Source organism: Bombus fervidus, chromosome 8 (assembly GCF_041682495.2).
Source record: "Bombus fervidus isolate BK054 chromosome 8, iyBomFerv1, whole genome shotgun sequence".
Classification (NCBI taxonomy): domain Eukaryota; kingdom Metazoa; phylum Arthropoda; class Insecta; order Hymenoptera; family Apidae; genus Bombus; species Bombus fervidus.
This window is the reverse complement of record NC_091524.1, coordinates 4,582,479-4,606,461: the sequence shown is the minus strand read 5'-3', so window position 1 is coordinate 4,606,461 and position 23,983 is coordinate 4,582,479. Positions and strand designations below refer to the sequence as shown.

The following is a 23,983-nucleotide window of genomic DNA, read 5'->3' as shown; positions in this document are numbered from 1 at the left end:
TGGACTAACGTTTCGTCCATTCTCTTAGGTCGATCAAGTCCTTCGAACGACGAGAATCAACAAACTTTCACTAATTCGATCATTGCCGCCGATTATTCCAAAATGTAATATTGAAATATTTTGATGGTTTATTGATGTATATTAATAATCAACGACCATTGTATCGGATATTGTCATGGAATTATTTAACAGCACGACTAGGATTTAATAATGAAATCATCAACGATGAAATCAGAAATAAATGAAAATGGAAAACATGTGAAAATATAGATAATTCACTTTTACCCATGTACTTTGCAAAAATTCAAATTACCAAAAATGTACCGTTGCAAAATCCATAAAATCGCTCTGAAAAATTACGAATTCATTTGGAACACCGTGGTCCAAACTGTCGATAAGCTATATATTTTGAAAAGCTGTACCAAATTTGAATGTAGCTTAATATTTTTCTAAACAATAATCTATCCACGTTGACATATTTCTATTTAATTGAGGTATAATACACAGGAACATGTTTTATGTATTAAAATTGAAAAAAAATCGAGTGAAATAGAGTGAAATTGGAAAGGGTTAATATTTCATTGTTCGATCAAGTTAAACGAGTGATTCATCGCAGCAAACAGGACGAATAGATTTTTCATTCGCGATTTTGCTCGCGGAGAATTCGCCAGATTTTCCTGTTGCAGACCCGTTAATTAACGCGGGTAAATCCGTAGACAGGCTAACTAATCCTCCAGTAAGAAACGGAATTTAATTGTCGCTGATATAGCAAACAAGCTGGTCTAGCGTTCGCAGTATTTGTAAGCATTGAGTTTCCTTTGGAGGTGGAGATTGTTTGCTTGTCCATCGTTAAGGAAGATACATCGTTAGGGTAGCAACGTAAAAATGGAAGTACAATATATTCCCGAACTAACGAGTTGGAATTTTTTTTATCTTGGTTTTTAATTGAAATTATATTTTTTATAGGAAACTTTTTTTGGATGCGTCGATGAACGGTTGAATAACTTTCTTTCGTTACGGATCGCTAATAAGACAAAAAGAACAATTAATTCTTTCGTGGTAAACAGAGAGCAATACGATAACTCAATTCAATATTACAAATGAGCGGATTTTACACGAGTGAAGCAATTCCATTGCAAGTTAAATGAACTGGCACAATTCGTCGTTTCAAATTCAATACGAACAGCATCTGCTCTCGACACGCTTCGAAAGTTCTTCGGGTTGAAATTCAAATGACTCGAGTACGTGGCGACAATAACAACATAAATCATCGAATCTTCCTTTTTTCTTCATGAGCAAAGTATTTTATGATTGCTAGAAGTCTACAGTTGGTCTTAGAATAAAAGGGAAAAATCAAAAGGGAGAGACTGTTTATAAATCTTTGCCTGCGACCAAATGAGAAGTCCAGACTTGAGCAAACTGTTCCAACTACATGGCTGATTCGAGGGGGTAAAAACGCGAGAAGAAAAAGGAGAACATCGCTTCAAGGTAGTGGATGATTTCTCTTGGGGCGTTCAAGACCGCTCGAGACACGAAACAAATTATTATATCGGCATTTACTTACTTTAATGACAAGCACTTACGGTCGTGCCTCGAATGCCGATAACCGCTGTCGGATGAAATATTGCGCCGGCACGGTGCGAGGAAGGAAGTCATTCATTTTTTCCACCTCGATCGGGAACGGCTGGTATTCCGGAGGAATTGAATTGTTCGCGTCTTTTCGGTTTACATATTTTATCGAAACAAGCGAATCGATCACGATGATTAATGGCCCGTGACATCCTGTTACTTTATCGTTGTTCGCTAATAGAAAGAAATTAATGTCCGCGATTTCCGACATTTTTGTGATAGATGAGAATGCAATAGTGAGAATTCACGCGGATCACGAGTGAATGTGAATGTTTATGCCGGAGTATTGGTAAGGAATGAGGGTCGATTTAGGAGAATGCACGAGGAAATTTGGATGTACGTGGAAATTAATATCGGTAATTGATCTATAGATCACACGGGCTACGCAAAATTGGCACATGATTTGGTAATTTAGTATAAACTCGTTTTGCACGCGCAGACGTAGGATTCTGTTGCCACAAAGTAATTCTTGAGGTTGTAAATACTGGCTTTGACAGAGGAAAAGATCAAACAATGGAGATTAAAAAATTCACAACAATAATAGTATCAAATGTTCGTAAATCTGAGCATCTGAATTTGTCTGTAGAGATTTAACATTATGCGTGTGAGATCTATATAACTGAGAAATAACAAGGATAGTGTGTGAATAATTGAAAAGTTTTGAGAATTTCAAGTTTACTTATTTCATTACCAACGTTGGGATTATTGAAACAATTAAAATGACTAATATGAAATTTTCTCTTTTCACAATTTTTTATCATGTTATTTTATTTTATAAACTGACTATTATCAAATTTTCACTTTTTACCATACTATATCATTTTATTTTATATCTATCGAATAGAATTTTATGATTTATCACTCCCACGCGTCGATATATCACGCAACCCTTAATCATTATAATACACACCTTAGGGCGACATGCCATAAATCTGACACCGCACTGACGAGCTTTCCCCTAAATACATTGTTAAAGCTCTCGTTACATACACTGATATTTACATATTTCCTAGAAGACATTTTGTCGTCCTTTACGATAATGACTGGGTTTATTGCGCCCGTCTTCAGCTCCGCGTTTTTCTCAGATAACGAGGTACCTTGCGATCCTTCGTTATGTTGTGACAACGAATGGTCCGGTGTCTCTAGTCACGGGACTCCTTAATCTCGGTGTCTGACACAAAGATGGCGTTAAACACCCTAGGATCCTTTCTTCTGGCTGTAAATCCGCGAAATCTCCACCTCTCGAGCCCGTTTCGCACTTTCCTTCTTATCTTTTCCTCTTTGCTCCATCAAACACGCTCTCCGCTTCTATCTGCTTCTTCTTTCAAACAATTCTCCTTTTTCTCTTCCTCCTTCTTCATTCTGTTTCTTTCGAGACTTTACCTCCTTATCCCTTTCCTAATCTTTGTAGCTTCTCACGTGACGCAATTCTGAATTTTCCCACAGTCATTCGGGATCGTCTGGCAGAGCAGCGTGTCATCTTTCAGCTTCTACTGCAGCACTGGATTCCGAGTAATAGAATCGTAGGAAACCCTTTTCAACTTTGCGCATATTACGACTTGAAATTTTATTAACAAGGTCAAAGAATACCGAAAGTTTTGAATGGCGGTAATTTTTTGACCTACGGTGTAATCCGCCAAGATTTCATCTACAGGCAAATCATCTATACGAAATCTCTAATAGTACAAAGTCTTTTTAGGGATATCCAAGGAAGCATTCAATTCCTTCAATCCTGAAGACTGGATTCCGTTTCCTCGCGTCTCGAGAATCAACGATGAACCATGGTCCTGGACCATCACCATCTATTGTGGAAATTCTCGCCACCGCCGCTATAGCCTCTTTCGATCTTTTCTCTCGATCCTCCTTATTCTACGCTCTGTGTTCGCTCTTCTCAGGAAACATCCTGGACAATGGAAAGGTGCAATGCCGCATTTTAAGCTGCAACGGAAGGAATGCCTTTTATCCCTTCCTTGTACTCGAACAGACTTATAATATTTCCAATAGCCTGGCAATTGAAGTCACGAAACCTTGTGAAATCCACTTCGACGAGAGTTTATTTTGGCAAACGCAATTTCGAAGATTCTTGAGCAACCAGTCCATGACACTTCGAAACTGCAGTTCTTTGAGGTATACAGCCATACGCGAAACCACTCTATGAGTATTTTTGTCACGGAAGACGAAAATCGCTTCGAAACGTTCGCGTCACCGACAGACGTACGCGATATTGGCAGGCGCGTTGAAGATTCTCGGAACATGCCGGAAAAAGTGGCGAATGACGTTCGTCTCCTGTCGAGGTAGAGATGGGGGATTTGGACATCGGAGAAATATGTATCTAGTCTGCCACGTACTTGCTACTCTAAATCACCGGAAACTAGAGCTGACATTGTCTCTCAGCCTCAGTGGTCGTTTTTCTTTCAGTTGCGTGGAAAAATTATTAAGCCTGGTAAATAACGAAATAGTTTATTGAACATCACAATGGAACCTAGGTGATACGAATTTCAAGGAAAAAGTTAGTCTTCGAGCTATGGAGATCTTGTCTTACCGAGTTTTTCGAAGAGTAAAAAAGTCTTAACTGTTGAGGTTATTAGATGTATGTGAATACAAAGGAACGCGTGGAATAAATTGTAAGATAGAAAATATATATTTTAAATACTAAAGTGTAAATACAAGTCGAAATATAATATGAGCTGATTCAGATCCGCACGCTAGCAGTGTTACCCTATGACTGAAAACCCTGAAGCCAACGTCGCCTGTCTACTGTTTATGGTTTGTCTTCGACGTAGTCTTTTGTCTATACGCTGTCGATGGCTTCAGTGCTTGAGAAAACTAAAAGACCAGATGTAGAGTTTTCTTAAAAGTGGTGACTACTTCAACATTAACAAACGAAAATGACCTCAAGAAACTTTGTGTGAAGATTAACAGTTTTCAAACTGACAAAGACAAATTCATATTTTGGACAAGTTATTAGCTCATACGAATAGATTACACTTTACGTTACATAGCTTGAGCGTGGAAAACACGCGCTTGGTGCAAGTATCCAAAACATTCTGTCATTTGTGATATAGCGTTCACAGTTACAAGAAAGAAAGTTTTGTGTACGACAAGAATTTGATCGAAGAGGTGTTTGTAAGTTATCTATTTCATCTATTTTATTGGCGCGCTTCTGGTGCTTTTTGAGCAATTTGAGTATGTATCTAAAAATTTACTGACTTGGTTAACGCATCTTTTGTGGCTACGTAGTTTTTATTTGTTAAAGCGCTCGCATTTTTGATTTAAATATACTTGTTGTCTTTTTCCGGCGACCAGAGCTACGGGTAATCTCCTGTCGTGTTGCACGAAGGAAAACCGCGAAAGTGAGTGAGAAAGTGGAGGATTTAGAAGAAAAAAGAAGGTGCTGTAGATTCAAGAATTCAAATCGAAATCCGATCGTGGAAACCTCCCAAATAGAAATTCAAGACTTTCCAGCGTGTAACTTCGCCCACGAATAGAAATTCAAGACTTTCCACCGTTTGTCGTGTAACTTCTCCCGCGAGCAGCTCCCTTAAGTTGAATTAAACGCAGATTCCCATCGAGGAACTTACGCTGTGCCGAAGAATGTGTCCGCGATGCAAAGCAGCGTCTAAGTTTCTAAATTTTCGCGACGAATCTCGCGAAGGATTCCTTGGAGGCCTTTAGGAACGAGGGTGGAAACTTTTTAAGGCGCGTTCACGTGGCTCTTTAATAAGGCGCAAACGATCAAAGACGTGAAATTAACACGTGCGTTAAACGCCGGTAGCGACTAGAAATTTCCCACGAGCACGTGAATCCTCCCTTCCGGTTCTTGCAACTCGATGGAAGACGCCGCCTGCAGCTTGAGTAACGAGGGTTAACGCTGACAGCGAAATAACGAAGGGCGGGGTCATGTTAAAGCGTTATTAGGATCGTTGAAAATCTTGCTGGTAAACCTGTCGCGACCTTTATCATGAAATCCATGAACTTCGTCTCGAATTATTGAGCTCATGCGTGCAATAACTGTCGTTAAATTATAAATATCGAATTGAGGATGAATAGTACCGGTCTTCCTATTTCTGCAGAAAAAAATTCAGGAAAAATTCGCTATTCTGTTAAATGAGAATTAAATAACATTGTATTAAGTTAGGAAGGTATATGATTTGTATACAATAATCGTCAGTCTAAAAAATTAGAATTAGAACAATCTGTCTCCATGAAAATTGCGTCACGTTGTCACGCGTGTGAATGAATATTGCTCGACAAAAAACGAAGAAAGAAATTAAAAAATGTCAACGTTTAATAGTCCTGTTACATTAAAGAATAAAATTTAAATTATCCAAGATAAAGAAAACCCGAGCACTTTATCTAGTTTCAAGCGAATGTAACTCTCGGCAAAATTCGAGCACTAAATCACGCATAGTTTATCAGTGGTTAAGTTGGAATCGCCTTGGTAGAAACGGATTAAAGTTCGTCAGAGAATCGTCTGGCGGTAGTTCCGCTTTCACTCCGGAAAATTGGGAAGTTAGGACGAACAGAGAATCGGCAGGTCGGTAGCTTTGAGCCACGATCCGGACGTGTTCTATTCCGATGGAGGACCAGGATTCGTTACTTTCTGGCGGCAACATCGTTGATTATATTTGAAAGTGAAGGAAACACGGAAATTCCGGGGCTTCGGTAAATCTCTGTTGGGAATCAGTTTAGTAACGGATAGGGAATGGTTTGTGTCTCGAGTTGGTGACGGGTGTGGTGGTAGGCGATGAGTGTGAGTTGTAGGTTACAGGGGTGTTCTAATCGGCTTGTACGTATAACTTTCGTGCACCTCCGCAAATAGATAAGCTCGCTAGCCGAGATGGTTAAGCTCGAGGCGTGTTTTCATCGGCACCTGGTTAAGTTCGCGCAAATCCCATGGAGCCTTCGAAAGGAAAGTGTTTAAAGAAACTTTGCGCGTATTAGCCGCGCTTCGTGTCCTGACTTCGGTTTTCTTAAAAGTCTCTCGATTGAATCGTTTCAAATATAAACTGAAGTTTGCATTAAATTCATGGAAGAGAGTTGTGGTTTGTTTATTTATAGAAATTTAGATCATCGTTTTATACGGCATATAATCTGATGCATTTATAATTCGAAATGGGCAACGAGAGGCCTGTCTGACGACGAATGTGCCATTTCCCCTTCGGTGACAGCGAAGTCCTCGATCTCGCCCAGGGAAGAGTCACGTTTCACTGCGCACGAAATGCGGTGGTGACGCACGTGTTGTAACAATCTGTCACGGGAATATTCCAACGCTCGAGCATGCAGTCGATGCTTACAACGGATGAATTTACGCGCTTCTATCGTAATCCAGGTTGGACCTGGCTTATCAGTTACTGAGAAATCTATACAGAATCAGATAATAATAATATTATCCATCTAATTGAGGGATCTTATTAATGTTACTAACTACAGTTGTTCAAAATCGTCAAGAATGAGAAAGAATATTTATAAATATAAAAAATGAACGATTAAATAAATTAACAAATACATAGCACATAAATAAAATAAAAGAAATTTAGTCTCTCCTTTCTTCATCCTTTCCTCACTTTAGTTCTTCATTTTTCTGTTAAAGTTTGCTATTCATCAAATTTCCTTAGCAGACTGGCTTGCAGCTCACACGTGGCACTTGGTAAAAATTCATCCTGTTAGATGTCGGTCATTGTTCCCTTGCTTGCTAGAAAAGTATTATAACGTCATATCCCAAAGGATCTTCTGGCATCCAGATGCTCGGTACCGGATCTAATAGTCCTTGGTGCTTTGTAATGCTGAACTACTTTGTATGCCCTGCTACAGATCCATTGGAGGTGGTGACTGTAAAATTGGTTACCTCTTAGAAAGAAGTAATTCGTTGCCAATCGCCACCCTTAGTTGCTAATTGTTCCCCTTAGTCGTCGCTCAAGAGAGTGTCTTAATTCGTAGTCGTCACTTGTCCTAGCTAATAGTTGCTTGTGGTCTCTAATTAGATGTCGCCTTTGCTATTTTATTTGGTATCTCTTTGTCTGTAGCAATCGTTCCAGTAATTATTTTCCACATTAGTAGATGTTCCTTCGAGCTAAATAGCTAATTTTTACTTAGTCGGCACACCACGAACGATTGCAATATTCGATCAATTTATATTAATTAATATAAATACCTTCCTTTTTATAAAAGTGTGATAATACAATAGACCTGGTCCTGGCTAAATTATACAGCAAAGTGCTATACATTTATCAATTACAGCAACTGCAGCAGTGGACCAAACATTTCATTTTACCACGTGATCATAGAACAAACGAATCTTGTGTCCGCTCAATTTAACCTGCAACAGCGCGGATCGTCGTTTCTTTGACGCCTCAAAGGGGAACCGCGAAACTTGGAAAATGTTAATTAGAATTCCGCGCGGAGAAACGGGTCGAAATGAAGCCGAGCACGATGTCTGATAGCGCGCACGTGCACCTTACATAATTCTATTCAGCCCCTTACATTATTCATCGTCGAAGATCAGGAGACCCAAAGAATGGCGATGAAACGGGGAAACTGAGGCGTAACCGGTTGAAAGCGCTGCAAGGAATCCTCGTGCAGTTCAAAACCGCCATTTCGCAAATTAATTAGACGCGATTCGGCTTCAACCAGGTGGACGCTTCCTTCGACGAACGCGGGACGTTTTCTCATTATGAATGAATTTCATTATCTCGGTTTTTGCACTACGCGGGCGAGTGTTATTAATCGATGTTATTTCATTACCGTAGATCTTAAGTGTTCCTAATAGGTCTGGTAATTGGGAGAGGCTTTCCTCCGCCGGCTGTTAAGCAAATTGATAATCTAACGGAGTAAACCCGCCGAGACTATCGGCGCAATTAACGTTCCTCGTCTCAATCAGCTCGATTCACTCAGACCTCGTTTAAATCGAAACTTTTATTCACTTTCGGATACAACGACTTCCATTCGTCAGAGATGGAACCGAATTAATATTCAGACAGACCGTTCGAACTCTCTCGCGTTTCTTTATTATACCTTAGTCGAATAGTAACGAAGGGGGAATTGGAAGAATCGTGGGGATTTCCAGGTTGGATCGTTTGTGTTTTAAAATCCGTTTGTTGGTCGATATCGGAATCGTATTGGATTGCCAGATTATAAATATGCATCTCGTTTAACGCTCATTATAGATCGCTTGAAAACGATCTGTGGGACTTGATATATATCTCCGCCAATATTCTGTCTTGAAAAGAGTTACGAATTCGTCGGTATTCCAGAACGTACTAGAATGATATAATTATCAAATACTTAAGGCGACTCAAGATGTTTGTTTTGTCAGTGTTATCTCTGGAAATTTATTCTCGTTCTTGAATTCACGAAAGAAAACTAATTAAACTTTCAGCGTAGTTCGAAACTAACCCTTATCAAGACAACTTTGTTTGTTTCCAGTTTCCGTATCGACATCGATGTCGCGATTACATTGGGAGAAACCCTAACCGGTAGCCGAGAGTAGTACAAGACACTTTTTGTCAGACACAAGAATCGGACGACATTCGACAAAATTCATAATTTTCAAAATTTTTAAAGGAATGCAGGAGTAAAAAAAAAAAAAAAAAAAAAAAAGAAAGAAAAAAAGGAAATGAAGGAATTACTCACCATAGTCGTCCTCGTAGATAATGGCGACCTTGGTCCAGTTGAGAAACTCCATGATGTCCTGATAAGCGGCGTTGAGCAAACTTTGTGCGGGATAGAGGTTGATGCTGAACTCTTTCGCCTCCGTGTCCAGGTCCAGCCTGGCTTCCAGATGTGGAATGTCCAGTGCGTCGCAGATGCTATGGATGTGTTGGCCCAGGATGGGATCCGATGGGCCAAATACTGCCTGCACCCCGTACTTGACCTGTTGACACGCTGCAACAAACGTAGATCTCGACTATTCATTTTCCACTTGGTATTTTGCGATGTAATATCATTTACACGTTGCTAGAAACTAGATATCACGCGTGGTTTTTTATTCAAAATTTTTTCACTAAATTTTTTCATAACTTTTTTTATATTATATATGATACTGGATGTTCGGAAAAACGTAAAATTGGGAAATATTTCATGTGCTGATGCGCAGAAATTAAGAGTGATAAAGGATACACTGCATTTTTGCAAGTAAATTTTATAGTAACATGTATAAATATCTAACAACAAATGTACGTAATGTGTGTAACAACACATATTGTTGTTAATATGTATATATTAACGACGACAGTGTAGTAGAAGTAGAGAAGAGAAGTGAAAACTCAAGATAGATGATTGGATATTAAGTAAAGTTCGTAATGGAAGGAAATGAAAGCGGAAGTGGTCTTTCAAACTAGAGAAAAGAATCCAGACAAGGGGAAAGGAAATGGGAATAAAGTAGAGCAATCAATTTGTAGGATTTTTAGAAGCTCAAGTTTTCCCTCATTTCTACAATAGTTTTACGGTGGTTTACCGTTGTAAAAAAGCGAACAGTTAAACTATACATGAGATTATTATAAAACAAAATATAGACGAGGTTGTTAGTTGATTGCCTCATTTGATGATCGTTAGAGAAATTCGCATATCTACTTGGCGATCTGTTGGTAATTCCGACACGCTTGTTCGTTCCATGAATCATTACAGAGAGAAATCGGCGAGATGAGGAGCGCCAGCGACCCATTAAGATCGGGAACGTGTAGATGACCGGAGAACGATGTTAATGCGGCGTTAACGACTCGCTAAGCCGAACACATGACCGTGGTATTCGTTTATGGCTATTGGAAATTGTTCCACGGACACCAGGAATGTCGATTATTACCGATAATGACGTTACTCTCCCTCTCGCTCATATCCCAAATTGAATCAAATATTCTTTATACGTAAAACTAATGTTACGTAATTAGTTGAAGTGAAAGTTACAAAAAAATTACAAAAAGTTTGGAATCGCTATATGTTGTGTATAAAATTCAAGATTTTAAGGAAAAAGGAGCTTAGAATTGTGTTATCGTAGAACATTTTTTGGTAAATGATCGATCGGTTTTCAAATTAATAATTAAATTAACAGATGATTCAATATATGTAAGTACAATTGAAAACAAGGATCCACGTCAGATACCTTGGATTCTAGTAGACGTAACGTTGCTAAATACGTATTAATTAAAGCGTCTGGTTATTATCAAATTAACACCCGGCTAAACATAGTACTGGAGATCGTAGTGCTTGTAAAATCATTCTGTGTCTGGCTCTTGGAGCACGATGCACAAAGAGGAGAAGTACGCGTAGGGTAGCCGAATGGCATACTCCAGGTGTTATCTTGCCTCAATTGCGACGAGTTGTTACAGACTGTCCGGGTGCTATTCAGATCCTAAGTTAGCCAACTATAGTGCCTTTCAAACCTCAATCGGTGTGCGAGTTACTTTACCTTATGCCTGCGAGTTAATAGAATACACAGGGCAAGAATTTGGATTCGTGTGTCTCGCTGAGAACAGGCAGCTATCACCTGGCCTACATTGCAGTTCGAATTGTGTAGGACACGTGTTGTATAACTGGGATTGGAACCGGTTTCGGAATTCAATCTTGCTCGTGACTTTACGACCTTAGAACCAATCGTTGTAACGTGCAATTTACACAGGCTTACTGATTTTATGTACACTTTCAGATTTGTTTCAAACTTTACCAATGTAACGATGATAATCGAATCTCAGAACAGTGCTAACGAAATTTTGAACGTTTCGCGTAACAGATCTAAATAGATGAAACAACGTGTTCAGTGAATTCTTCCAGTAGTAAAATATGAGAAGAGCGCGACACGAGGCCACTATAAGTAGTACAAATTAGGTATTATAATCGTGTTGTGCCAGATATAAAGGATTGGAAAATTGTATCAACGAGGAGAGTATGGAAGTTCGTAAAAACTTGAAACGATTGGAACGAGGGGAAAAGTAATATTAATAAAAAAGAAATAAAGTAGTCTGATGCATTAAAACGGTCGAAGAAGATGTAAGTCCAAGGAAAACGGAAGAAATAACCCTTTCAACGAGTTCCTCACTGATTTTTCTACGAAGCTAAAGCAATTCTTGCGCCGTTTTGAACGTCTGGTTATAAAGGACTTATCTACTTGCTGTGGCATCCGGTCGTGACTTTTAGTGCGCCGCCTCATCGGTAAAACGATCCGATGTCTATTATCGTTTTCCGGTCTGACGACATATTACCCACGCGGAATATCTCGTCGGCAATGTTACGTTGCGCGCCTTTCCGTGAAACTAGTTACGTCGTACGAATCACAACGGAGTCGGAATTTATAAAGCTTTCTGTCTGGATGTTACTTCGATTACTTACGACCCAGAGAAGAAGATCAGCGAGAACGGAAACCAACGGTAAATGAATTCTCCGTGGACGAGATAATGCGCTCACGTTCGAGACGCAATCGCGGTCATTATATTTGAATTATGCCGGTATCGAGCAATTTCTTTCTATTCGAAGCTTGTTGTATATTATATGAATACAAACATCTAAATACGTTATGTATCTGTAACAAATTTAATGCAGATGGGTTTGAAAAAGTTACAGAATAAATATAACAATGGATTTATTGGTGCGTTAAAACGTTGGCCAATATTTTAACTTGGCCGTATAATTCTTGCATATAAACGTTAATGTTCAGTATCCCGAAACCTACGCGTCAATGATTATTCATATGACCGTCAAAGCCAATATGCTTTTTGAAATTTTATAGTATCGGGAATATACTAACAATTAATTATGGTTTATTTACGAGTGAATGGATTGTACAGATGTTGATTAGACAAGAAACGATGGTTGTTTAACGTGAACTAATCGTAATAATGTACTATACTTTAGACAACTCAATAGCTTAATTTGCAACTCTCATCACAACGGATCCAACACGCTCGCTCTCTCTCTCTCTCTCTCTCTCTCACGTGCACCACACTCTCTCGACAACGCAACTCGCACTCTCTGACTTCTCGATTCACACCCTTTGACTCCTCTACTGACACTGACTGTGAATTTGTCTTTCTGCCTTAGCATCCCTTTTGTCCCTTTGTCTTAGTCTCATCACGCACGTGTTACGCAACCACTCGTGGCCAGAGTCACCTAAGCCATTTTTCTACAAAACTATTCAACTGAAGGACCGACGACACATTGATGGGCCTGTCGGCACCTCGGCTCGCGACAATGTTTATGGTTTACCCGATATCTTTTAGGCCTTTTGTCCACGATACTACAATATGGTATAATAATAATACGTTATTATATATGTCGGGTTAACATTAGGGTTAGGGGCGTGTAATGAATCTTTCTTTGGATTAGATATAATTGTTATGCAAGAATGAAGATATTTACTAGTACAATTATGATTGTGACAGAATTTGACAAGTAACCGTGGTAATTAGATATTCGGGATGTGAATGGCAATGATCTTAGACTCGATAACGAATCCACGATCAACGGGATGACGAATACGATTTCTTCCACAGTCTAAGTCGAACTCAACTTACTAATCCGCGATTCGGGTGTGACTCAACGTACTTGTCCACAGTACAAGTAGAACTTATGTGACTGCCTCTTAGTTCAAGTAGAACTGCCCTTATATACTCCTCTCTCTACCTCTCAGTACCTCTCGGAGCAATCTTTGTTTTTAAGGCGAGCTATTTAATTACTCCATACCACTGTTAGGTACACGTTCCTCCCGTGACCGTGGCTACGTTCAGCGACCCATTATGTCACTTCGAGCCTAAGCCCACTGTCATAAATCTCGGGCACCCATACTTGGATTAAATCATAAATAACTATTTCTCAGTATATATATAAATACAGCTATATATAAATACAGCTATGATAAAAAGTCTGGACTAAAGTATTGGGACCTTCCCAAACATTCAAAAAGAAAGGCCCCGATGTTCTTTCATCTCCGACATATATATACGGTTATAACTTTTCGTATAAATTTTGTAACTAGATTCTTCGCTTCGATAGATTTCCTTTTCATTTTTTTTTTTTTAATTTTTGGTTTTTATAAAATAGCTGCTAATTCTAAATTTCAGACCAGCAATATACGCGTGATGACTGTTTTGCTAAAATGTAATTCCCTTCCTACATTTTCCAGGAAAACTGTGACAACCGAAGGAATAATTTGTCAAACGAACAGGAACTTACAACAAGAAAAATGAACAGCTGGCTTGAAGAATTAATGAACTGGTTGGCTTGTTGGGGCTAATGTGTGGTTTAATCACGTAATCGTCGTTAAAAGTTGGCGGAGAAGAAAACTCAAATCGCGAGGCCTGTGGCTGTTTTCATTTCCGAGGTAGACATATTCCGTTTATTTTTTAATATCCGTTCCATTAGCGTATCCTTTGAAGTGACGATTGTGCCGCAAGCGGTTGTGAATAAGTGAAAACGACTGACAGAGAAATGTCTGGCGATGAATAAAGGTAGCGACGAGCAGAGGTTCGACCAAGAATAAAAAGTGAGTAATAGTGAAATACTTAAAACCTACCATTCCTTGTTTAGTACAGCAATAGGCGAGATAACTGTTGTTAAAGTATGAAAAGAACAACGAAGTCCATAAAAGAAAGAGATATATAAAGAATGAGGTTGTTGTAAGGTAATCGTGTAGATACTGTGGAAATCTTATCAGATCTGGTGATTGCTGAAAATTTAAAGATGACAACGAATACAATAGAATAAACGAGATATAAACGAGACACGAAGATGATGAGACACCAAATTTTCAATTCTCTCGTACATCTTATGACTATTTCTAATCATACTTCTAATCATTTTAATTTAAAAACACTATGCATTTTGGTCCATGCAGAATAAAATCCACCACATGATAATGTTATTAAGGATAATGGTTCTCTTAACGAGGAGCGATACAAAATGATGGTTCTCGTAACGAGAGACGCTACAAGACGATAGTTGCCGAAATGGCGAACTTTATTCCCCAATAAAGAGAACATTTACCGGTTTCCTAGGTAAGTATGCCTGTTTCGGTGCACTTTGTGTAGAGCTAACTTATACAACGTATTAAGGAAGAGCGGAAAGGAATTCGCGTGAGATACGGAGTAGAAATTACGCGAGTTGAGATGAAAACGGACCGCCTTCAAGCGCCGTGGAGACTTTTAAAAATAGGCTTTAACGCTGTTTAAAAGTAACGAGATCGCCATTGTTCCCGCTGCAAAGCGGAAGCTCTACGTAGCGCCATCCTTAAGTATTCCCATGATACGCGAAAATACCTTTGACGCAACATTTATATTGCCATGTTCGTATACGCTGGAATCTGATAGCAATTCGTAGCCTTTGGCCCATACGTTTTATGTTTTCATTTCTAAAACAACGGAGTTTACTTTATTTATTTTGGAGGAAAGAGAATCGTGCGCGTTACGCGAAACACATTGCATTTACCGTGGAAAATTCAACGTTGGATGGAAAATTAATATCCTACGTTGAACGCGAACATCGACTGCATTAATTTAAAAAATTCATGGGCCAGTAGCCGTCCGTATTTTCAAAATAGCGATTTGTCGTATGAACGATCCAAGTATTTCAGGATACGAGGGGGTAGAATCTTTAGAGACTTGGACCAGGGAGCGGGTTTAATTAAAGTTTTTAATTAAATCTCGATTTTTTTGCCTGAAACTTCATTGTCGTGGTTGCTATTCTTGATAGCATCGATTTTGTCACACGTTAAGTTGTTTTCCTCTTTTATATAAAATATGTGAGGAAGAAGTTTTCGAAATGTAACACCGAAGAATAGCGAAAGAAAGATGTATCGGAGACTGTTTTTGAAGGCGAGAAATGTGGTTTTTCTTACGAGCACGACTGGTCGACCAAAAGGCTGCCATTATAGAGGTTCAAGTGCGAGTACTTAGGAAGCTTCACATTTATGAACAAGTTTATAGATCCGCTCGAAGTTTAAAATACCTGTTTGGCGGGTCGTGGTTGCTTCAGGCGACTTCGTTGGGCGACTATCTCTTCTATAAATATCGAATAGTCAACAAGAACGTAGATGCCGTGTATAATTGTTTATTACGCTACAAACCAGATAGCAGACTCGATGGATCTTGTGTTCCGGTATTATATTTAGTATTTCCCCTAAATTTATAATAGAATCATTGGAATTATTGAAATTTTTGTTTTTAGAAATAATATTAAATTTCTATCATAAATTGTATTATCACAATTATTATCGTTGCTCCGCTATTTTTCCAAATCACATTAAAATGAAATGCACATGAATAAGCGAATGTGAATTGAATACTTTCCTTCTCCATTCATCGCGAAATTTTATTAAAAGCGCCGAATAATACCTGGTGCAGTCATTTCCCGAAGTCTCTTACATTTGATATATTTTTCTCAAGGTACGAATCCACTCAGTCGTCTCTTAATTCGGACCAGCTAATTAACCCGCAGGGCTTAGGGTCAGAGGATAAACTTCCGGTTAATTTGCCTTTAACCGCTGCCCCTGGTAATTACATTATCGACGACAGGTTCAGGTCACCTTGGAGGTTAGAAACGACGCAAGGATAGTTAAGGGGGCCGGCAATTAAATGGCATGAGCATCGATCTCCTCAGTCACCAAGGATTGGGTAGTCACGTCTTTTGGCAAGATGACTTGATAGTAAAATTATTCAATTTTTCATTTTTTATCTGCCAGATTAACGGGGTCGAAAACCACGTGAGAATGAAAATGCGATGCACTTGTATTACATGGTCGAATTATTTATTCTCTGACAGAGAGTAGTTCACGAAAACGTTCGAGTACTTGGCACAGAAAATTTTTGTGAATCTGAAGGCCACAGGTGAAAGATACGGTAAGTATATCCTGTCTTCTATGAAAGTACAATTTTAAACTCCAATATGTTGTTGATTTCAATATGCTGCGGAATGATTTTTTAAAAGCTTCTAGGTTAATGATAAATTTAATAAAATTAAAAAATGAAAGCTTTATGGATTTAGAGCTAAAGAAGTCCGAAAGGAATAACATCATATGTACAGATATTTCTGTTGTCAATATTGGGAAAGCAGTCGAAGAAATAAAATCGTGTAAAAAGAAAAGGTAATATTACTTTCAAGGTAAAGTATTGAAAGGGAATAGAAGAAGTTAAAAATCTGAAAACTTCTGTACGACAACCCGATCAACGACAAAAGGAAAAGACCTTAATCTCCTTAACAAATCGCGTCATGCGTGCGCCGTTGGTATCGACAAATGTTCACCCGTGTTTCGTCGGAGCTTCGCTTTCCATTCGTTGACCTTCTAACTTTCTCTTTGAACCGAATAAAACCATCAGAAAGTAGCATGCTGTGGGAAATTCAACGTCTCAAAGGTTACGCTTAACCCGAAGAATTTACGAGGTTTTAGGTGGAAAATAGAAGCTGAGATAGTCTTTCCTTCTTCGAGGTTGAACTTTACTCGTCTGATCAATTCCAGTTTATTCTACTGCGCTTTACATCTTCTCGCCCTTGTTGTATATATGAATACAAAACAATTGAAATCAGATCAACGATCGTAAATTCCTTTCAAAATAAGTGAATACATTCGAGGTTTAGCGAATTTATGTTTGGTTGAGGTATAAAAACGAAAGAAGCATCATATAGTCTGGAAAAATTCAGATGCTATGCTTGGTCACTGGCTATCGGTTATATTCCCTTCTTTTTCCCAGTAACGCCGGTACAACTTGCAAAATCGACAGTCGTATTTTACCAAGAGAACCACAAGAATATCGAAACTTTCAAGTTTCCAACGTTTCTCGGACGTTGCACCCGCTTCTTTTTTCCTCCCTTCTTTCTTTCCGACGAACAGCGTCGTTGATTTTCTACTACGAAGAAAATTCGCACTGCGTCAGAAGCTTACGGCCAGTTTGATTGAACAGGAATGAAGGTTAAGCGATAAATCCACGCTAGATATTATTCGTAACGTAACAGGTGACTCGTGACTATTGACGAGGATCGATTTACGATTGGTTGATACCAGACACGCTACGCATTTCGAGCTAGTTCAATTTTTAAAAACATGACAGACTCGGATACGCAGTTAATTCTGGACTTTTAAAATGATACCCCATCTGTTCGTTGTCAAGAAATCTGTCTAAAACCCGGAAGAATATAGGAAATTGTGGCGGAGTACTTCACAGAAATATTTTCTTAAAGAAATGTTTGTCAAACGAAACTGCACTAATAGCAAACATTGTCCGATTTTTAGAGAATACTTTGACTAACCTTTACGTAATTATGAATTCGAAGGTTCTTAAAATAGAGCTTGTTAGGAATTTTTGAAAATGATATTTTAGAATTTTTATTCAAAATACGGTACATACGGGTTTAATACGAGAAATTGCTTGAAAATAACTTCGAAAATATACGATTGTAATTAGCACGAAATGAGTGTCTATCACACTCAGTGTCAGTCGCTTGTTATTCTATGGTTAAAATTACATGCCAGTTTCACAAACGAAGATTCATTAAAATGTCGATGTACAATCTTTTTCACTGAATTTCCTCGAGCGTTAATCGGTTACAATCGACTATTCAGTCTGTTCCGGTCTAGTCGTTGCGTGGATGAGAATCACTTCCCATTCTTTGTTTGAAAGCAAGAATAGCCTCAGTTGAAAACCGATGCGAATTATAACAAACTGTCTTTGGGTGAACCTTGCAGTAGGTTATTATCTAAACGATAACGGTTATGCTCAATGCTTGTTATAGTCTTATAATAGAAACATTTTTAATTTGCAAGTAAAATCATCTGCATAGCGAGTGCCATGTAACTTTAAAATTAACAAACTTTGCAAGTAATTTCTGAGTTTTATTATGCGATACCATAGCAAAATGATTATTTTCTCTTTTTACTACAAACGTATCGTGTCGTATCGTGTTATATCTTGTTGCATCATGCTCTTATATTTTTAAATTGTTTCAATATACCCAATTACGCCGCTCACTATCTCAAACCGGTCATTCAGAAACACCGCGATAAAAATCCCTAAAACACCGTTAAATTCAATCAAGAATGAGACGTATTTGAAGTAACAATTTGCTGGTAATGCTCAGTTTCACCAAGATGAAACGTAGTTAGCCGATAGAGAGGAGAACGTTCACTTCGAAGCGGACGAACCGGCGAGAAATACTGGAAGCAGATAACAATGACTCGCGGCCGTTGCAGACGCACATGGAACCGTGTATCCTTTCCGTGGATGTGTCCAGCCCTTGTTGGCTCTCCTTTCAACTCCCTTAACGAGGTGGCGAGTGCCAGTTTGTCCTTTGATGTCGCCAATTCTCCAGACCAACCCCCGACCACTAGAGCAACCTCGTTCAATCAGAGTAATTGTGCGTTAAATCTCTTCGCCTGCCGTGAAATCAATATCACACCATCTGAGAACTTTCTACTCTACTTTCCCAATGTTATATCAATGTCTCTATGACGTCTGTCTTTCAACTTTATGGCGTTACTTATTGTTTTCAATCCTGGTTCCCCTTCAGGTATCTTTATCCTGGCTCTTTAAAATTTTCTTTTTAGTACTCGTGTAGTATGTTATTAATTGTTGATGTTATTTACCTGCTATTCTTGTTATGCTTCTTCTAAGCGTTGAAATTCTTTTCTCTGTGCGTTCGTACTGCTATTTCCATCGTCGGAATTTTCTTCTATTACTTTCTACATCACATCGTATTTTTTCTTTTTTTTTTTTTTTTTTCTTTGCTCTGTAGCGGCACTCAGCAACAATGTATATCGCCGAAGCGAAGTGCCTAATGAGCCATCAATTATCCCAAAGGTTCTTCCGCCGAATGTTCGAGAAGAAGGCGCGCGTGGCAACGGTCGCGGATGTCTAACAAACACGTGGATAGTGGGGATATTGAGGGGCGACAAAAAGAAAAGAATCGAATCCGATCGACAGTTAAGTTTGAACCAGGAAGCGATAAGGTCAAGTTCTAACCGCGCAGCGAGATCAACTAACGAAACCGAGAGCGATACGCGACGCGATCAAAAGAAGACACTTGTTAATAAATATATTGTTGACCTAAACACCGAGTGATTATTTACTGCACTACACCCCATATCACCTCAGCTGGAACTTGTCATTTCTCTATTAACACTAGAACTACCACACCCGTCAAATTGCCTGGTTTTACAATTTTATTTTAAAATTCCTACTTCATGTTATATTTTTTTTCCGCAATGATGTAATATGTAATGACTTTCGTAACGATAACTAAAAGAATAATATAATGAATTTTATTTTGTCTTTATGTATTCAAACTGAAAATAATTTTGTATCAAGGCCATTTATAATTCAAAATGACTGGTACTTATCGAAATGTAAAAGGGTCCTGTTTTTTGTATTATGTTTATTATTATTGTTTTGTATTATGTATTTATTGTATTATGTTTATCGAATTCCAATTAACCAATTTCCTCGTTTCCTACAACTTCCCACACGTTTTTAAAATTTTCACTGCGTATCATTCGATACGACAATATCAATTATTAGGAAAATTTCGGATCGATCGCTAGATCGCTAGATGCTATCACTAGAAATACCAGCCAAAAGGACTGGTGCTACAATTTTATAAATGTGTCAAACCTCGTTTAGGAATCATGATCCCAGCTAAATTAATATTATCAAAAATGTACTATATGACATGGAATTCCTTCTGTAAGAAAGTAATAAATCGAAAAAACTATAAAAATATTCTATTATACGTATTTTTAAAGACCAGCCATTTTGACTGATTGTGGTAGAAACAGCTTCGTGTTAACTATCGGTAGTTCTAGTGTTAAAAGTTTCAATTCAAATTTCAATACAGTTGTTATTAAAAGTACTACGATTAAGGTATAAAATTTGTACCAGAGAAATCACAATGAGAACTATATGAAAATATCACTTAAATCTCCAAAAATGTGAAAATACCTTAAAGTATTACAAATCTAGAAAAATGCTACGAAAACTTAAAAATCGGTGATTTTCATTACGCTAGAAGAAAAATTTATTTGCCACAGCCTGAAGACACACGGGTGAATTTGTGCAAAGAGCAAATATTCCCTTCCTTTTGTACCTGCTCTGCAAGTTCGCTCTGTTCATCCTTTCTTCGCTCTTCGCTTACCTTCTCCTTGTATACCCAGTGAAATCAACTGACGAAAGAGACGTATCCATTCGGAGCAAGAGTGCACACAAGATGAATTCGAAAATTGTCGATAAAGCGATTTCTCCATGCACGTCGTCGAGTGCCATAGCGGGAGTAAATTTTGATAACAAGAATGCTAGATGCCAAGACTGTCGAAGTCACAAATCCAAATCAAACTAGTTCGATCGGAATTTGATATCAATGGACTTGACTTTATTGGAGCCTTATTTCTAATATTGATTCTCCAAGACACAAAATCAGATTATCAATCTAGTTTTGGAATATCGTTAGTTGCAAATTTCTTGAAAAAATTCGAAAGAAAATTGTAATTAATCAAAAAGAAAAGAATTGAGAAATCAATATCGACTTTCGGTAAAAATCTTCGCAAGGGAAAAAGCAACGAAAATAGCGTTTTTTGTGACGTCTAAGTTAAGTTTGCTGATAAAAGGAAAGGAAACAAAACCCAAAGAAAAACGATACTATAGTCGTCCGTTCGTTCTCTGTGGTTTGCGTTACGATAAAAGAGCAACATTGCGGTAACGTGAGGAAACGAAAAGCTTTTTCCTTCTAAAATCTCCCCCTTCTTTTTGGTAAACATGCCACGAATTACAAGTTACAGAAAAGATTGAAGCTAAAAATCGTTGTTAAACAAAATAACACTTGTTAAAATATAAAATTCACTGATCTGTTCTCGATACTGTACCTTTCACACCCTTCGTTTAACATCGTACAAACTTATATTAATCTGAAGCTAAAACTGTGGAAATCTAGAAATCGTTGGCCGAACTATAGGATTCAGATGTTGATTTTCGATTAACCAGTATATGTAGAGAATTACGAAGCGGAATAGCATCGGCGATAGCACGATTCCGCCACGACAGGGTCGCAGATGCTGTTCAGAGCGAAGCTTAAATCGCGAAAAGAGCAGCGGCTGCACGAACGTCGTTGACCCGGCTTTGAAATACGATCGCCAAATCCGCTCGGTTTAATCCCAGCCTCAAACCTTTGAGAGTAGCCGTAGGCTCCATTATTTGCAGATTTCGCGGTGGCGCGACTGCTAGCTTCCGGTCTCTGCCTCGAACCAACGAGAGAACAGTCGAAGGTATATTTTTCACGAGGAAACGAAACAGAAGAAAAGTTAATTACTCGACTATTTCAACGTTAAAGAAAGAACAAAATATGTTCTTCATTTAAGCGATGGTTTAACAGAGATTACCAATGTTTATAAGATTCTATGTACGGCTATGCTCGTTGTTGACTTGTATCGAGCTTTGTGGCATATTTGTCGACTTATATACTGACTAATAAAAACCTTCTCGAGGGACCATTTCACACAAAAGGAAGAATACTAAATGCTTGTGTTTGACTGATTTATTTACACTAAATTCGAGGTTGACTTAGCCTCGCTATGCATTCACGGCGAAGGCTGTCTGACAGCAATGAAAATTTAAAAGTGTTGGAATACAATGATATTTCACGCATAGGCATAAGTACCCTTACACAGACACCCACACAGGCATTTGAACAGGACACTTACACAGGTCATACTCGTTACTGTATAGAGAATGGGGTTCAAAGTATTTAAGGGATCATGGGTTACTACCTAAGTCTAGTCTGAGAGTAACTGGCCAACAATCAACAATTCTTGTATACGTTGTTAATTATATCACTTGCTTATACACATTTGGTTCTGTAGTTCTGTTTAATAAACATCACTGAATATTATTTCAACACAAACATTGTGTCTTCCACAGATTATTGATCTTAACTTCAAGATGAAATTCTAACAAAAAGCGATGGTTTCGCACTTCCATTCCATTTCGTCCTCGGCACGTTTTTTTTTTTTTTTTTTTTTTGAAATGGGCGTGCGAACGTGACCAGGGAACATTGGTAACTGTACGGGATCTTCCCTACAGGCGCTGTCAACTTGTGTGCGGACGAGTTGCCGACAAGATATAATCGCCCCTCAAAGTAAGGTAACGTTCCCGGTAAAAGTTTAAATGAAAGATAATTAACGTACTTTCCGGGGCGACTGTATATGACTCTTGGAAAATGTGCCTGGGCTTGTAGCACATCTGTTTAGTATCGAGCGTAAAACGTCTCGCGAAAAGAAAGAGAAAGTGAAAGTTAAAAAATATTCCTTTGCAATATACCAGAGCTCCTCAAAGGGGAAATTACATGCGCGCCAGAAACTCAGTTCTCCACGGTTCTAACGGCATATTTATAAGACACTATAGATGCGCATAAGTTACGTAAAATGGTTCACGGTCGAGTTTCTCTTAGAAGAAGATGCGAATATACATGTTCACGGCCGAGAAGGCTCCGTGCGGAAGATTGAAGATTGAGAAGCAACCGTGGAGGGTCTTTATTCGTGCAAGGCATCGAGAACAGAGACCTCAAGAGATGCTCTCGAACACGTGACAAGACGTGACGTTGTACCAAGTCCCGCTTTCTTCTGCTTTATCCAAACGTTCATTGTACTACGTTCGTTACCATTTGTCTGTGTACAGCGTACGTAACTTCATTTTCGTATCAAAATCTAATTGTGCATTTACAATCTAAGAACTTATTTCAAGAAAAGATACTCGTCTCTTGTAAAATGTGAAATGGTCCTATCTAACCCTATTGTTAAACTGTTTCTTATTAATTTATCTTATTCGAGACTTGTCGGTAAGTCAACCTAGCAATCTTGTGTCCTGTTTTATTTGAACCCTTCTGTTAGGTCCTTTAAATTTCTTCTTTGGAACTATATTTTCCTCATAACCCAAAATCTTAAATATTGAAATATTAGAGGCTAGATAAGAAGTTGTAATGTATGTATCACACATATCGAAATAAGACGAGTGCTTGCGGAAAATTCGTTTCAATAAAAATTCCTCCAGTGTTTGAAAACAGCTATAGTAGTATAAGTACATAGCCAGCAGATTTCTCTTTCTTAAATCGATTGATTTGTTGAATCTCCTTCTAACGTAGGCTCTATTCGTTTCTTATAATAATCATCAATTTCACGTGTATTCCTCGAGCTACTTGAAATTCGTTGCGCGAGACTCGATTTTCCGTAATTTTCTAATAACACCGCCACCGAGGCACGACAATCGAATAGACCAGCGAATTCGACTCGTTCTCAGCGCGAAGTGTATCGGTTTTGCTACCGATAACCGGTCACCGTTTACCGGCACGTATGCACATAACCGTAAAAACATAAAAACGCCCACGGCCAGGAGCAGATAAC

At 38.5% G+C, this 23,983-nt stretch overlaps 1 protein-coding gene across 8 annotated transcripts in view; it reads right to left on the bottom strand.

The window, feature by feature from the left end:
- The window catches only part of LOC139990319 (glutamate receptor ionotropic, kainate 2), a 119,892-nt gene that overhangs the window by 56,416 nt on the left and 39,493 nt on the right, over positions 1-23,983 (bottom strand). For all 8 annotated transcript variants that reach the window (XM_072009472.1, XM_072009474.1, XM_072009473.1 and 5 more), the window contains exon 4: positions 9,262-9,513. In XM_072009472.1, the coding sequence (XP_071865573.1) occupies positions 9,262-9,513 (252 nt within the window). The remainder of the gene's footprint in view (positions 1-9,261; positions 9,514-23,983) is intronic.